The sequence below is a fragment of the Gorilla gorilla genome, chromosome 5 (assembly GCF_029281585.2).
Source record: "Gorilla gorilla gorilla isolate KB3781 chromosome 5, NHGRI_mGorGor1-v2.1_pri, whole genome shotgun sequence".
Taxonomy (NCBI): domain Eukaryota; kingdom Metazoa; phylum Chordata; class Mammalia; order Primates; family Hominidae; genus Gorilla; species Gorilla gorilla.
Window position 1 is genome coordinate 67,741,620 of NC_073229.2, and position 16,733 is coordinate 67,758,352.

The following is a 16,733-nucleotide window of genomic DNA, read 5'->3' on the forward strand; positions in this document are numbered from 1 at the left end:
TTATCAGTCTTCTGTTATTATGTAATTAGCATCTATATAACTTTGTGTCCAAGAAACAAACACATTTATATGGAAACTAAGAGAAGGCACATAAACCATAATTTATGTTTACTATCTCAAAGATCATATGAAAATAAATGTTTCTGTACCAGGCAAATAAATAGGTCAGAGATGAAGAGAACAAGAATCAAAAGTCCTCTGTCTCATGGCTGGAGATAAACTTCTGCCAATTTAGTGAAGAAGATGCTACCACTCTTTTTTTCTTTATTTCTCTTGTACTAAGCCAACATTGAACTCACTAGCCATGATATAATTGTGTAATCCAGAAGGCCAGAGATCAACAACTTAAATATAGATTGACAGATAGCAAAAATTCATTTTTATTAGTAAAATTGTTATACAGTGTTTTATAATTATAATTTGTTTTTGATGGAGTTTGCTAGTGATTTTGTTAATGATTGGCTTTTGGTATTCCCGTACCGCACAGCAGGGGTTAACATTGCAGTAATAATATACATATTCCCAGCTGTTGCATTCCGGCTTGCAAGCACCACGAACAAGCTGACATTCTCTTTTTCTCTCTGCAACTTCTCTTGTTTTTTTCTGTGGAACTAGGAAAAAGTAGCTATGACCATAAGTCCAGATTTAATATCCTTAGATACAGAGATGAATAAACTCTTTAAAATGTAGAGTTAAACCATTTTGTTTCTAAAATCATGCCCAAGCAACTCTATTGAAATTTTTCCCTCTCTCAGTTGGTATAATATACTTATTTATCTAACAATATTGCTTTTGTCACCAGCTTTTTAAATTATCATTTAATAAATAGAACATTTTTAAATATATAATTTGTGTGTGCTTCCTCAAGAGTAAAGAGAAAAAGACATGGAAGAAATAGCCTACATGTTCTGTGTTCTAAATAATCATCCACCTCCAACCCCTTTTCTCTCTACCCCTAGCAATCATTAGGATGGCTGTAAAAAGCTTAATTTTGATGGTAGCTACAATAGCAGTTGGTAAAATTGATTTTGAAACAGAAGGCAGTGGGAAGTATCTAAAAAATTATAGTGTCATCACACAAAACAACACAATAAATAAATTTAATTCTACATCTCAGGAAGTTTTTAAAATTATTTTCTCAACTACCAGTTCTACTCATTTCTTCCCCCATGAAAAAATAGAGTAAATTGCCTTATAAGGAGTTCATATGAAATCTCCTAACAATAATTTATTTGTTTTTATTATTTTCAGAGTAAAGCATTTATAAGAACATTTTGTCTTTCACATCTTTTCTATAATAACAAATATTACCTGATGGACCACAAGACACAGTGAAGACAAAGGTCAGAAAAATACAAAGTATCTTCATTGCTGATGCAGTTACACTTGAGTAAAGTTGGGACAGATCTCAAAATGTCTCAGAGTTGTGCTAGTCTTTGGTAAAAGAAATATGGGCTCTTGTTTTTATAGCCTTCTTGGCGTGATTACAATTCTGATTAATGCTGCCTTTCCAGATTGAGTGCATATTCATGTAAGTATTGTGAAACAGCAAACAAGTATAGTAGAGAGTTTAGTGCTGCTACAACCTCGGTGAGCCAAACATGAATTCATTTCATCTTTGTAAGTAAACAATGGGGTTAAAGTATTCTTGGTCACTAATTAATTGAAAGCACATAATCAACATCATTTACATTTTTGACTACATGCTTTTTTGAGTATTTATTATGTACCGGGGCTGTTCTAAGAACTTTATAAGGATTAATTCTCATGACAAATTCTATAACATAGGAACTTCTTAATTTCCAATTGAGAAAACTGTGACGCAGACAGATTATGTAATGGCTCACAAATTATACATGTAGTCATTGGTGGAGTAGAGATTAATTGTCAGGTTATATGATGACAGAGCTCATTCTGTCAGCTTCCACCCTCCTCATTCTCTCAATTGTATGTTGGGTTTGCATCATGTGTGGTTATTCTCTGTACACATGGCCTGAACCATACACTGTTTCTGGGATTCAATTTTTCTAGAAATAGAAAATATTTCTATATCACTGTTTTAATACTGTTATACTAGCAATTATCATAGTTGCACTATAAGGATAATCAGTATCATTATTTACGTGCCATGTAATGATGACTCAGTCATGAAATTATCTTATTCATAAGAGAGAACAGTGTGTTAAGAATCTAAAGAGCACTAGATTTAGGTAGGGAAAACCAATCTTGGGGTCTGGTTCTCAGTTTACCATCTATATATTTGGAATAAATATTCATTTATCTAAGCCTTAGGATTCTCTTCTTGAAGTCCAGATTGGTAGGACCAAACATATTCAGAGTTTTCATAGCAAGGATCAAGTAGAAAACACGTAAAAAATAAATAAGTAATTGATATATGAATTTAAACAATTTGGTCCACTTTCATAAATCTAGAGCTGGGTTTTTAAATCCAAAAAGATGTATCCTTACAACTTAATGATATTATATTATCATTAGATGAGATCATTATTTTTATTTATATTTGTATTTAATTTATATTCTAACTCCTTCTGTCATTTAGGGAAAGAAATTAGAAATATATTATGTAATCTGAGTTTAAAAAGCAGCAGTCCAGTCCTCGTCTTTTGTGTACTTCATTCCTCACTCAAAAGGTACCTATGTATTTATAGCCAGACCATGAAAAATCTGTTTTCTCAATATTTTCTCCCTATAAAATGCTAAAAAGAGCCCTTTGAACTGTTGGAGATTTAATAAGACTAATTGTATATAAGCAGAGAAAGATAGCAATGGCAAATTTTAAAAAGCGGGCAGTATCATAGTGATAGCATGTGTAAGAAAATGACCTTGGACAATAGGGCCCATTTTTGCTTCAGTTCTACCATATCCAACTTATCAGTATAAAATAAGCCACTTCTATTGAGCTGGCCCATCAGCTAAACTCATAAATTGCATATTTTCCCCTAACTGTTTAAAGGTGAAGTTGGGTAAAATTATGTCTGAATCACACTGAACAAAGGTAAGGGCCTCACTTCCCCCGGGAAAATACATAAGTAGAATCAAACAACATGCATAGAAAGCAAGTTAGTTGAGTTATTTATTGCTTACAATGTGCATCTTATGGTGTAATTGGGGAGAAACCCAGATTCTATATTTCTATTTACAAAATCATTTTATTTGTTTCTTTTTGCTTTTAGGGAGAAAGAGACAAAAATAGAGAAAGTTGAGTGAGAATGAGATTGGGGTTGTGATTAACGGATTGTGGTTTTTTAAGGGAGAAAGAGACAAAAATGAAGAAAGTTGGGTGAGAATGAGATTGGTGTTGTGATTAAGGGAAAAAAGAGGAGGTACAGAGAAAATTTTTAAGAATAGAGAATTGGCCTGAAATGTGTGAATTAAATAGTAAGGTGGATGAGCCTTCATATTTCTACTTAATTGAATCAGAATTTAGGAGTTTGAGAATTTTTTTTAAAAGTTTTATCTTTCTTCTTACAATGTTAGATAATCACAGGTGGTAATTGTATAGTTTAGAGCTACAGGGAAGGATTTTTGGAGAGGTAAGTTCTTTGTAAAAGAGAGGGTGGTTAGGCTTTATGGATGTTCAGCTGAGAAATGCCTATGAGGGGGACTTTTCTAGGCCAAGAGGTGGATGTTAGGAATACAAGTAAAGGGTATGATGCTGAGAAGAGACATGCTGAGAAGAGACATGATCAGAAGAATATACCAAATGCAATGCTATTCTCTTACAAGAGTTGCTAACCAAAATTTTGATACTTTCTTTAAGTCAATACCAATAAAGTATTGGTTTGTCAGTCAGTCACTGGGTCTCAGCTTCCACATTTTAGGAATAACAGCCTAAAACAACATATGGTTCCTTTGCAGAGAAAAACCATAACGTCGTTCCCATTCTTTGCTCTTCACTACCAGTCACTGGATTATTGCAACTCCTCCCCACTCCCAAACACAAAACACAGTATGTTTCAATGAATGGATGGCCACAAAACTTTAAAGTAAAAAAATCCGTTACGTGACTAATTCTATACAACAGTGACATTGATTGGCAATTTGAGAAATTTTCAAATCTGAAAGAATCATACAACATTTATTTTACAGATGAAGCTAATAAGAATTACCAAGAAAACACAAGATGGCATAGGCGGATGCTAGTAGCTGGATTTTCTGCCACAACTTTTACTTATTTCCAACCCAAAAGCTCTTACATAAGCTCCAGTGCGGAGAGTTCATATATTTAGAATCCATGAGTCTGAAAGACTAAGCTTCTGTCATGCCTGATTCTGCTGTACCTTATAACAACTATTAAATGCTTATTGCCTGCAGGCCCTAGTTTATATAATTTACATGTGCTAATATGTTTAAACTCATGAAAGCCCTAAGACATAGGTATAATGTTTAGCCCATTTTCACATACAAAGAAACTGACACAAAGATATTTAAGTTATTTACCCAAAGTCAATCAGCTGGCTGGTAAGTGGTGAAACTGGAATTAAACACATTACATTTTCAGAGCCCACATGCTTAACCATTATTACTACATACCCTAAATCACTTGGGATAGTTGTCTTAGAGTTCCAAGGAAAGTTATATAAAATGGAAATACATGGTTTCTAAGACAAAAGGAATATTATAATTTATTTGTCCTCTCTCTCTATTCATTTATTTTTAATTTTCAATTATTAAGAATACATAACAGTTGTACATATTGATGATGTACATGTGCTACCTTCATACAAGCATACCATGTGTGATGATCAAATCAGGGTAATTGGGGTATCCATCGCCTCAACCACTGATCTTTTTTTGTGTGTCAGTAACGTTCCAATTCTACTCTTTTCGTTATTTTGAAATATATGGTAAATTATTGTTAACTATAGTAACTCTATTGTGTTACCAAACACTAGCTGTTATTCCTTCTATCTAACCGTATTTTTGTACTTATTAGTCATTCCTTTATTCCCCACCTCCTTACTGTCCTTTCCAGCATCTGGTTTAACTTTTTTTAAGTTCTCACATATGAGTGAGGATGTGCAATATTTGTCTTTCTGTGGCTTATTCCACTTAACATAATGTCCTCTAGTTCCATCTTTGTTGATGCAAATAACAAAATTTTATTCTTTTTCAAGGCTAAGTGGTATTCTATTGCCTCACCTTTATTTTTACAGCTGAGGGACACTACTGAAAGTAGAAAGTTTGAAGAGAAACCACTGGTGGGAGTTTCCATTTTTAAGAGAATCTAGAACAACCTTGGAGAATAGTAGCTCCTCAGCTTCCTGTTTATCCCAACAGATACCTTTTCTAATCTGGGTTGAGTCTTCCCTGACACTCCAAGTAATGGAAAGAACTATTGCATGTTCTGTATTTTCACTTAGGACAAGTAAAAAACAATTTCTCATATGAAACTCTAGCCTGACTGGTTGCTCTTTCTCTATACTAAGCCATAAATGGTCATCGAAGGCAATAATATAAACCTTGAATTTTGCATCAGCTTTAACAATAAGCACTGTAACGTATGATCTGGTGAAAAAATATCCTTCAGCTTCTGTGAGCTTATGTGTTTCATCCTGATTTTGGTGATAAATTTTACAGCTTATCAAATGCATTTTTTGTTTTATTTTATTAAACATGAATCATTTTTTAAAAGAAGTTACACATGAAAGCACTGATCATGAGTGATTTTCCCACAGTCATACAACACTGTTATTGCAGAATCAAATTTGGCTGCCTAGTAATAATAATAATAATAATAACAATAATAAAACCTTAGTACTATGGGTATGTTTCGGTTATGTCATTCCAGTAATTATCTATTCCAGTGTGAAAGAAGATGTCTGTCTCCCATGATTTTAAAAATATCCTGAAGCTCAGGGCTTTAAATTTGCAGTGTGAAGGGTGGGCGGTAAGAAAGGGGAAGGAAGGATAAAGACATGAAGCTTTAAGTGTACAGATTAATATATGGTGAGAAAGATAATGTAAAAGAAAACTATAACAAAGTAGGCAAAGCCCATTGTGGTTTTAACTATTTATACAGTGATTTCAAAAATACTTATTTGAAGTTGTCTCCAGTAACCACTGCTTAGTAGAAATTTAAACAATGCTTTCTAATAAAAATGTACATCATATGTTATTACTTATTACCTCTTCCTAATGTCTGCATTGGTTAGGCTATCACTGAAGTTGGTAGCTCAGGAAAGATGGCATTCTGTAACTGTTACAATATGATTACATTCTGGTATTATGTACTCAGTAAACAATATCAAACTAAGGAAATTAATACCATTATAGATTTAAATTTAAATTTAAAAAATAGAATGTTGATTATTCTGGTGCACGTAATAATAACAATTATTATTATTATTATTATTTGCCTCTTCTTCCTACTTCTGAGCTTTAAAGTTATAGCTCATAGATTCACAATGGTAATTAGATATTTATTTAATATGTTTTGCATATGATCTACTTTTGTGTGTCAATTCAAATTTTACCCAGATGAAGACTAATTTGCTCATGTAATCCATGTTATTTAAATCTCACTCAACTGCAATCTTTCCTTTCCTTCAGAAGGGGTAAACCTGCACTTGTACCCATGAACTTAAAACAAAAGTTTTTTAACAAAGAAAGTGACCCTTTTGAGAAATTGAATTTCAGAATATTTAATTCAGTTTCCAATCCTAAGGGATCAGAGACTAATTCGTAATGTGGTATTTTCTATTCCTTTCTCTTTTTGGGGGTGTATAGAAGGTAATGAGGGGGAACTTATGCTCAGCTTTCCGAAGTTTAAAAAAGCAATTGTAATTTACTACTTTAAATATGGTTTGTATAAGGGGGAATGATAAGATAAATATCCAAAAAGAGCATATAAACTGTAGCCACAGGATAATCTTTATAACCATCTTTTCTCTTTTTGTGTTTTTTATTTAGCACAAGGCTTGGTTCTTGCTACATTCCCAATAGGGAATAATGAATATTTAATTAGCATTAGCTAAATATTGGTTACTGCTTTAACATTTTACAACTATTATCTTAGACATAACAGCAACCTTATGATTCAGGTACTAGTTTTACTGTCATCATTGTGCAGTGGTGTGTTTGAAACTTAGAGGCGGCCAGGTGTGTTGGCTCACGACTGTAATCCCAACATTTTTGGAGGCCGAGAGAGGTTGCGGTGAGCCAAGATCATGCCACTGCACTCCAGCCTGGGCGACAGAGCGAGACTCCCTCTCAAAAAAGAAAGAAAGAAACTTAGAGGCATTCATTTAATTACTTGTTCAAAGTCACTGTACTAGTGATGACCATTGCTGACATTAGACTCCAAAGCAGTCTGATTCTTGAATCCATATTCTTATTGAACATACTAGAATCAGTGAATTTCTGCATGAATAAATTTCTGAAAGGCAATAATGAGCTTCTATAATGTCTTTATATACCTGTTGATAGCAAAGCTTACAGCTATTTAAACTTTGGTAAATGGTAGATGACTGATGGAAACTAAAAATAAATGATGAATTCATGCCTGGAAATGGCAGAGAGATTAATTAAATCAGTGTTTCTCTGAACTTGACAATTTTTAAAATCACTTGGAATGATTAAAAAAATACACACCCTGAGCAACACCCCTGAGTGGTGTCATTATGTTATTCGGGAGGGTGGTCTAGAAAACTGCATTTTAAAATAAATGCCCCCACCTCCATCATTCTGATATTTACCCAAGTCTAATAGCACAGATTTAGTCACACTCTGCTTTTGTTGGGCATGAATTCATCTACATCATTTCTTCCACTTAAGTCTCTTCGCTTCCCTTCCTCTAAAATTAAGTGATGCCTGGAATGCAGACTGTGCCATTTTCTTCATCCCACCAAGCTCCAGAGAATGTGAATATAGCATGTGATTGTGGACAGACCACCTGAGTGAGTAAAAAAAGTAAAAGTGTCCTTTTCACTCCTCTCTGGCTGTGTGCATTGGGCAAGGTACATATCCTTTCTAAGCATCAGCTTTCTTGGGGGTACTGGGAATAAAATTAGTCATCTAGAAGAGATGAAGAGTAAATTTTGTAAGGTAAGTAGTTGGTACCTTAACTAATGCTTCTTCCCTTTAAATTCTTACCCTCTACATTTGACTCTACTAATAGCTCCAGGAGCCTTACGCAAGAGTACTATCAGAAACTTTCTTCCTTTGATATTTCCTTATGCTTTGTGTGTCAGAAAACTACTTATGAAAGAAATTACTTGTATGTGTGTGTATACAATAATGTATATTATACTTACAGTTGGAAAAATAAAGCAAAAAAACAGCAGGAATAAAACAACTAAAATAGTTAAAAATATCTGAAAATGCTTGTCTATATTGTCCACAATCCTTACAGAAATATGTCCCTTGCTGATGCCACATGTGAAGCATAATTTTTCTTCACTTCTCCATAAAATGAGAACCTTACATTGTTAAAAATGACCACAAGCCATATGCCATCTGAGAAAATAGCCTCTAATATGAGGTCCTATTAGTAAGAATTTACTTTTAAGAGGTTTTAGCTTAAAGAACAGAGTCTTCAATTGCATGCTTGCATCACTTTGAAAGTGGTCCACAGACTGTCAGAAATGAAAGAACAAGATTTATTTCCAAGGACCCTTTAATACAATTCCCTACTTATGAGCATCTATACCCTTGATAAGTCACCTTTATCTGGTATCTTTTGACTAAATGAACTGTTTAGAATATAGAATGAGCCTTTTCTTTGACATTAGAAAGGTCTGGATTTGAATTTCAGGCATGTTTTTACTATATAAGTGATCCTTTTAAAGTCCTATTTCTCATCTATAAAATGGTGATTGTAACATCAAACTGGGTTGTATTGCATATTAAATGAGATTATGCATGAACCTGATAAAAAGGCAGTCATTAATAATTTTAAAAAATACTGAGTTCTTACTCTATGTAGGCACAACTTAACACTCTAGAATAGAGCAGTAAGCAAGAAAGACATGGTCATAGCCCTTGCAGGGTTTACCACAAGTGAAATGAGTCACATAATAATCAAGTAAATTAGTTATTTCAGATATAAATTACTCTGCATAAAATTCAACAGTGTGTTAGGAACGAGAGTGATTATCAAGAAAGGCATTATCATAAGTGATCAAAGATAATTTCTACCATCCTAAGAAGAAGGTGTCCAACAAAGAGTGTCTCATGCAAAGAGACCAATTTAAATGTTTCTGAAAGCATAACGTGTGTGAAGAACAAAAATCAGGCCAGTGAGATAATGTTTAGTGAGCAAAGAGGCAAGTGGTAGGGGTGAGGTCAGGGAATGAATCCCACAGGGCATTTCACTCCATGATGAAGTGATGGATTTTATTATAAGTTTGATGGATGCCGTTTGAGTGTTACAAATTCTAGAACCATCAGGAGGGGAGTAGAAGTAGTCAGGAAGGGAGGTAATTTTGGAGACTGCTGCAGTGTTCTATGAGAGAAAAGATGGTAGCTCAGATAAGTTGTTTCTCTGAGCTGATTATCCATTTCTCCCTTTGCTCTTAACTGTCCCCATGGGTTTGTTAGGTTCTCACTGTGAACCTGCCCAAACTTTTGTCTCTCACATCTGACCACAATTAAGGAGCGCCTGTCCCAATGTTCTGACCTATTATCTGATCATTAATCATTGATATGTATCTGGTGTTTCCTCCCATTTTCTGGTCAGCCTTGAGTTGGACTCTCTGTGCCTTCTGAAGGAACAATTCTATAATAGGATACACTGAGCTATGTGGGAGTTTAGAGCCATGGGTTTTTCTTTTATCTCATGATAAATGTGCACTTTAAGGTACATTTGCATCCCCCAACTATGTTACCATCTGACACAGAGGAAGAAACAGAAACTCTCATGGGGAATATTTCTGGTTAGCTGAGAGATGAGTAAACACTAAACAGAAAAATTATGAGAATAAACACTTGAGAAAGAAAATAGAGAGGAGAGAGAAGAAAAGAGAGGAAAAGATAAGGAGGAAAGAAGAGAGAAAGATTGATTAGTGAAAGGATGCAGTTTTGATGTCACTAAAATAGTGTTCCTGAACTGTGATGTGCACAAAAATCACCTGGGTTCTTGTTAAAATGCAGATTCCAGTTCAATAAGTCTGGAGCAGGGCAAGGATAAACTTTTTTTTTTTTTTTTAAACAAGCAACCTTGTAGTAAAAATGTTCCTGGTCTGTGAAACACACTTTATGTAGTGAGGCCCTAGAGCACATCATCTAAGCAGGTACTTACACTATCACTGTTGTGCTACTGGTCCTCTCACCAGTACGTATATAGAGAAGATACCCCCAGAATGTAGTGACTAGAATATGTTAGAAGTGCATTGTTGCAGTGATAATTATTCTTTCATTCATCTTCAATGTATGTTTTTCTTATGGTGGAAGTTGGGATGAAAGCAGTAATATGAGCACGAATTTTGGTTATGCAGTTTTTAAAAAACTGACATTCTGCAGTTAGTTCACTTTCAATCAGTGAAGTGAGTAGCAGTTCAGAGAAAAAGAAATCAATTAGGGAAGGATGCAGCTCTCTTAGGCTTTTCCCTCCTGCAAGATACAAAATAAAATGTTTAACAATAATATGTGTTAGAAAAGAGTTACAACCAGTATAAATAAAACTGAGTGATTTAAATTTAGGTTTAGATACCAGTTTAGAGTTACAAATATAAAATATAAAGAGTTCCTATTTTACCCATAATCTTAGGGCTACCAGTCACACTTTACAACCTCTTACAACCTTGATGTTCTCAGTCACAAGTTTGGTAATGTTCTGCTAAATTAATCATTAATTTTTTATCAGCACTACTTTACCAGTCCTATGTTTACTTGGATCATATATAATAATCTGGAAATTACTTCAAGAATATCCTTCTATAGTTTTCAAGAAAAATTCCAATAAATACGTTACACTTATTTGAAGAAATATGTACCAAAAAGATGGAAAACATTAGAAATACCAATTTCCTGGTGGGTTGGTGGGCTTTCTTAAAACAGGAAACTATGAGATTGTATATATAAAGCTCTTTAGAGTTTGAATGAGTTATTCCTTTATAATTATAGTTTACCTCTGTGGTACATAGTTTGATTCACTACATCTTAGAAGGTAATTGAATCTATCGATTATCGAGGAGGAGTATAGCTGAAAAAATTTCACTAGCATGGCTTAAAAAATTAAAGAGAATCTGTATGCTCTCATTCAAGGCTTGGTATTTTTCAAGACTTTTAAGTTTCATAATGATTTCCTGGCAGTTCACCCTGAATCTCTAGTTTTCATTTAGACAACTTCATTCACTGTTTTCAAAGTATCGCCCCAGCTTTCATATTTATTTGTAGAAATATAATAAAACAATGTGGGTGAAAGTTATTGAACAATTTATCTTTCACCCATGGACATTCTACTTTTGGACACCCAGCCCACAGGTCTCCCATGTCCCCTGCAGAGTCTGCTGTGGCTTTTGTGTTCTGCTTGATGGCCATTATGTTCTCTTTTGAAGTGGCTAGTAAGTCATCGCCACCTTGTGACTTCACTCAAACTTTGTGGTTTGCTCTTGGCTCTGAGGTTCACTGCTATTTTAATGATTTTGCACTTGTTACCTCATAATGCGGATCACTCCTGCTCCGTGCTTCTGTTGCTGTCATTGCTTCTCTAGCTGAAATCTAGGCCCCTCTCTCCTGAACAATTTGATAACTCATTTTTCATGGTCCTCAGATGGCATATCAAACATACACTCTTCTTTTTATACACATCTCTCGTGTGACAGCTATAATCTTTCATGTCACTATGCCAAACAATGTTTCCTTCCAATCCCCAGTTTTGCATGGAACTACATGACTATGGCTCTACAGCTCTTGCAGGGGTTGGTTGTATGTTCTCTGCTTCCCTTCTTACTCTTATCACTCTAGCTTTGCTTTCTTCTTTTGCCCAATATGTATAGCTGTCTTATTCTAGTGACCCTAGCTACACAATTTTAACTATTTTAAAATTTAATTCTACTTAAAACTTCAATGCATTCATAGTAGTAAGAGCTCCAACTTATCTCTCTCTGCCACATTATCAGAATTGAAAATCTCTGAAGATTTTTTTTGGGAACTATAATTTTGCCCACTGAAACAAAGTCTCAAGCATGGTGTTGGAAGGAAACTTACAATCTATCTCTATCTATCTATCTATCTATCTATCTATCTATCTATCTATCTATCTATCTATGACATATATTTAAAACAATACTAAAAGAGAAAAGAAAGAAGATCTAAATTTCCTTTCTGCCTACTACATCAACAGGAAGCCAAAGCAATAAAATCAGTATTCTTTCCTTAGTCTGCTTTTTTTGATAACTGAGTCATCTTTTCCATAATTTGCAAATAAAATTTGAAAGATTATATGCTTTGCCCTTTGAACTAATGTATTTCACCACTTGAGCATATGATGCATTCTGTTGATTGATCATATTGTAGGTGGCAAATGAATACAGCATCTGATATGTGTAGCCTATCTGCCAACACACACACACACACACACATTGAGAAATAAATCATCAAAAATATTTCTCTGTTCTGGTCAAAATTATCATTTGCAAGTAAGAGAAAACAACTCAATATAGCTCAGGAAAAAAATATTTTATTTCAGGGTTAAAAACAAGTCCGATGCAAATTTAGCAAGCAGATTATGCAAATTCAGCAGGCCGATTTGGGGAAAAGGGAGCTGGAATGATGCACATGTGAATCATCTCAGTTGCTTTCTTTTCCTGTCTGCTCTTCTTCTGCTGACTCATCTGTTCCATTATCATCAGTCTCACAACTAGTTCCCTTACATCCTTAGTGCACATGTAGCACCATCACATCATCCCGTCATCACATCATTGAACATGATTTGACATCAACTTTCAACTCATGTTCAACACTGATTACAGTATCCCCTTTTCCTTTGAAATGTAAAGTATACAGGTCACACATCTTTAATCAAGTAAGATGTACACAAGTGCATTAAGTAAATAAAAATTATTTCTGGTGACAAATAGGTGAATAAAATCAGAATGAAAATAAATATTGCCATTTACATATATTAAGTAATTGTGCCAGGCATGTATTATAAATTTGGAAATTAGCTGTTACTACTTCCATTTTATGTATAGGAAACCAAAACATAGACAAGTTAAGTAACTTGCTCAAGGTTACATGACTCATAAGAATAGGTCCCAACTAGCCCACAGGCCATCAGACTCCACGCAGTGTGACATCAATGCCCATATTCCAAACACTGCCTACTGTATTGCTATTCTGTAGCAATACAGCTAAAGTAAGACAATGTTAATAAAAAAGTGAACACTTACAGGTGAAATAGTAGAAGAAGAAAAGCCATATGAGACAAAGACTAATCATGTCTGGCAGATAATTTAAGGGGGAAAACCATTTCCTACGTAGAAATGTATGCATGTTTATGTAAATGCTAGACCTACCTGGTAGCAGTATTTTATTTTGGATATGAAAGCATCAGGACATCATTTTCATCTTATTTAGCATTTAATCCCCTTCTCTTCTAACTTCAGCTCTTCTTACTCTATTCTCACTGAGAAAACTTTTTATAACTTGGCTTCCCATGTAATTCACCTACAAGGAAAAGATATATATTTTAAGCCAACACAAATGATTAATATGTCCAAGAATATATCTTACTATAGTTATGAAATTGCCATCCTGAATTAAATAATTTAGGCTCATATTGCCAATGAGTTTCCTAAATCTGATACATGTTATGATACTGAGAAAATAGACTTTTTGGCAAAGTAGAAATTGAATTGGAATTACATAAGATAATAATTACATTTTAAGAATGTCATGGGATAAATGTGCAGGCTTTCGTGACAATAGCTCTAGCTTAGCAACCAAAGGAAAAGCATTACTAAAGTATTTAGTGTGGGCCTGCATATTGTCTTTGTGGCAGTGAAGCACTTTTATTACTGTGCAGCCTCTCAGAGCAAGGAAAGGGGAAAAGTGAAGATAAAAATAGACAGAGGTTCAAAAATTTACACTTGCCAAATTATGACCTGAACCTAGGGAGTCTTGTATATTTATAGGGGTGTGTGTGTGTGTGTGTGTGTGTGTGTCTGTCTGTCTGTCTTATGAGAGAAAGGGTAGAAGTGTCTGCTTTCTATCATCCTAAACCCTTATTATGACAATGAGAATGTTAGTATTTTGTCTGCAATAATTTGTGTGGGGGGATTGTGGTGATGCTGGTATTGCAACATTTAGAGCACCTAATTTACTCTCTTCTTTACCTTGTTGCTCTTCTTATGGTGAGCGTGTGAAATTAGTTCAATTTGACCTAAGGCTGCTGCATATGTTGAGTCCCCATATAGTGAACTGCAACATAACTTTGTACGTAAACCAACCAAAAGCAACCTTGAGTATAACAAATAGCTGATTTTTCAACCAATCACAACCAGACAAGTTTCAGCCAGTTATAGGCAGCCAAGTCATCACATTATGCCCAAATAAGGCAGATGCCTTATCACACTATGCCCAAATAGGTAATTTCTGTACTTTGATTATTTTTGTCTGGCCTCTAAAACTCAATACTCACGCTGTTGGGGTGGAGCTCTCTACAACTCCAGTGGTTCAGGGTGCTGCCCAATTCATGAACTATTATTTCCTTAAATAAATTCTACTATATTTAATTTGACTGAAGTTTTTCTTTTTAATGGTTTAGTATCAAAAGAGGGATTCAAAGAAGACCTCTGGTGACCCCAGGAGCACTGAGTGACCAAGCAAAGGTGATTCCCAGGATCGACTGTGCCTATTGTTCTCTTGGAGCAGCTAGAGGTTGTCAGTGAGTTCCCTGTAAGATTTGAACTCTACAAATTTGTGTTTTGAATTATTGAAGTTTATTTGAGCCATCATTTTAATGAACTGGGTCCAATATTGGATTGGACCTGATAACTAGCTGAAATGGATCCAGTTAGAAGCTTCAGATAGGTAACTGAAAATAAGTTTCTTTAAATCTAAGTTTAGGATACCAGGAGCCTGCGACTTTATTTTCTATGGTAACAGCTAATTTGAGATACAAAAATTTATGATCCCAGAACCTGTGTGGTTTTGTAAAAATGGATTAACACCTTACTAAGGGCAACTTGGGATTACAGTGTCCAGAGTGTGGAACTTAAAAAAAATTATTCATTTGTAAGTCACATTAGAAAAGAAAGAATCTAAAATGTCAAAAAAGCAATGAGATACATTCTCTAATTGATGTTCAAAGGCATCTAAAATATTTAAAAAATCAAAGATTGACCCTTAAGCATATAGGTTTTTTTTTTTTTTTTTTTTTTTTTTTTTTTTTGAGATGGAGTCTTACTCTGTCACCTGGGGTGGAGTGCAGTGGCATGATCTCGGCTCACTGCAACCTGTGCCTCCCGGGTTCAAGTGATTCTGCTGCCTCAGCCCCCCGAGTAGCTGGGACTACAAACCCCCGCCACCAGGCTCCGTTAATTTTTGTATTTTTGGTACAGACAGGGTTTCACCATATTGGCCAGGCTGGTCCCAAACTCCTAACCTTGTGATCCGCCCGCCCACCTTGGCCTCCCAAAGTGCTGGGATTACAGGCATGAGCCACTGTGCCTGCCCAAGAATATAAATTTTTAAAATCTTAAAAATATTTTCCACAAACAGTAGTCAAAAGCTTTAACCATCAAGGTAAGTAATCTTGCTTCGTTGGCATGGCCAGAAAAAAGAATTTAGCTCTAGATATTCTTTAATGCATTAGTGAGCTTTGTGTCATTATGCCTGTCACATGGCTAAAATATTTAAATAAAATCTATAAGATCTGTTTGAGTTTATATGTTTACATATGTCTGTATTATGTTATGTGTATGTGATATTTCCCTATGCTACTCATGGTATTGCCAAAATTAAATTGTAAAATTTCTTATTTAATAGGCTTAAAGAAAAAGAAACACCTATGTAAAATATTTTTTACACACTTAGAAAGATAGAAAGTAACCTATAATGTTTTTCAGGTTCATGTTATCTGGCATAAATTTCAGTAAATAAAAGCTAGTAAAAGTGTGCTAGCTTGATTAAAACAGGAATGCCTTCAGAGTTGTTGGCATTAAATATAATACACATGTACAATTTTCTAGGTTTGTTAGTAAAATAATTTTATATTACCTTTACATTTTAAAATTTGTCAGTAAGAAAAAATAACTCCAACTGATGGAAAGCAAGCTGTTTAATATTTCACCATCTCGAGGATTCCAAGTATAATTCTTAAAAACAAGTGAACTAAATAGATGCATGTAAGATAAAATTCCTATTTGAAAGATGTCCTTCTTATACGAGAAGGTTTTAATATTCTTATTATGAAGAATGGAAAGTTCTGCATAATAAGTCTGAGTAAATAAAAATTTAATTCTCACTTCTTGCCAAAAAAACTATGAGGATAGAGATAAAATTTTTCCTCCTATACAGTTTCTTATTACAGATAAATTAAAGATAGGTGGGACTATTAGTAAACATAGTTTGTGCCACACTGAAAAATTATATTATGAAAAAGCACATGCTCCTAGAAATTATAATTCATAGATTTGAAAGTCTACTCTGTAGATGCTAGTGTGACATATAGTTTACAATTGCTTGCTTCCTAGTGTTCGCTAGAAATTAAGGTCATTAAAGACTAAGAATTCTAATGAATATATGTAAATAATGTTGTTAAAAAT

The 16,733-nt window shown here is 34.3% G+C and overlaps 1 protein-coding gene across 1 annotated transcript; it reads right to left on the minus strand.

Moving 5' to 3' along the window:
* Window positions 1-420: 420 nt before the first annotated feature.
* DEFB113 (defensin beta 113) lies at window positions 421-1,369 on the minus strand (the record flags this gene model as incomplete). Its single annotated transcript, XM_004044178.3, has 2 exons — window positions 1,312-1,369; window positions 421-611 (listed from the first exon to the last, which is right to left on the minus strand). Coding segments are annotated over exons 1-2 (249 nt in total), but the record flags the coding sequence as incomplete, so codon positions are not given.
* Between the last annotated feature and the right edge of the window lie 15,364 nt (window positions 1,370-16,733).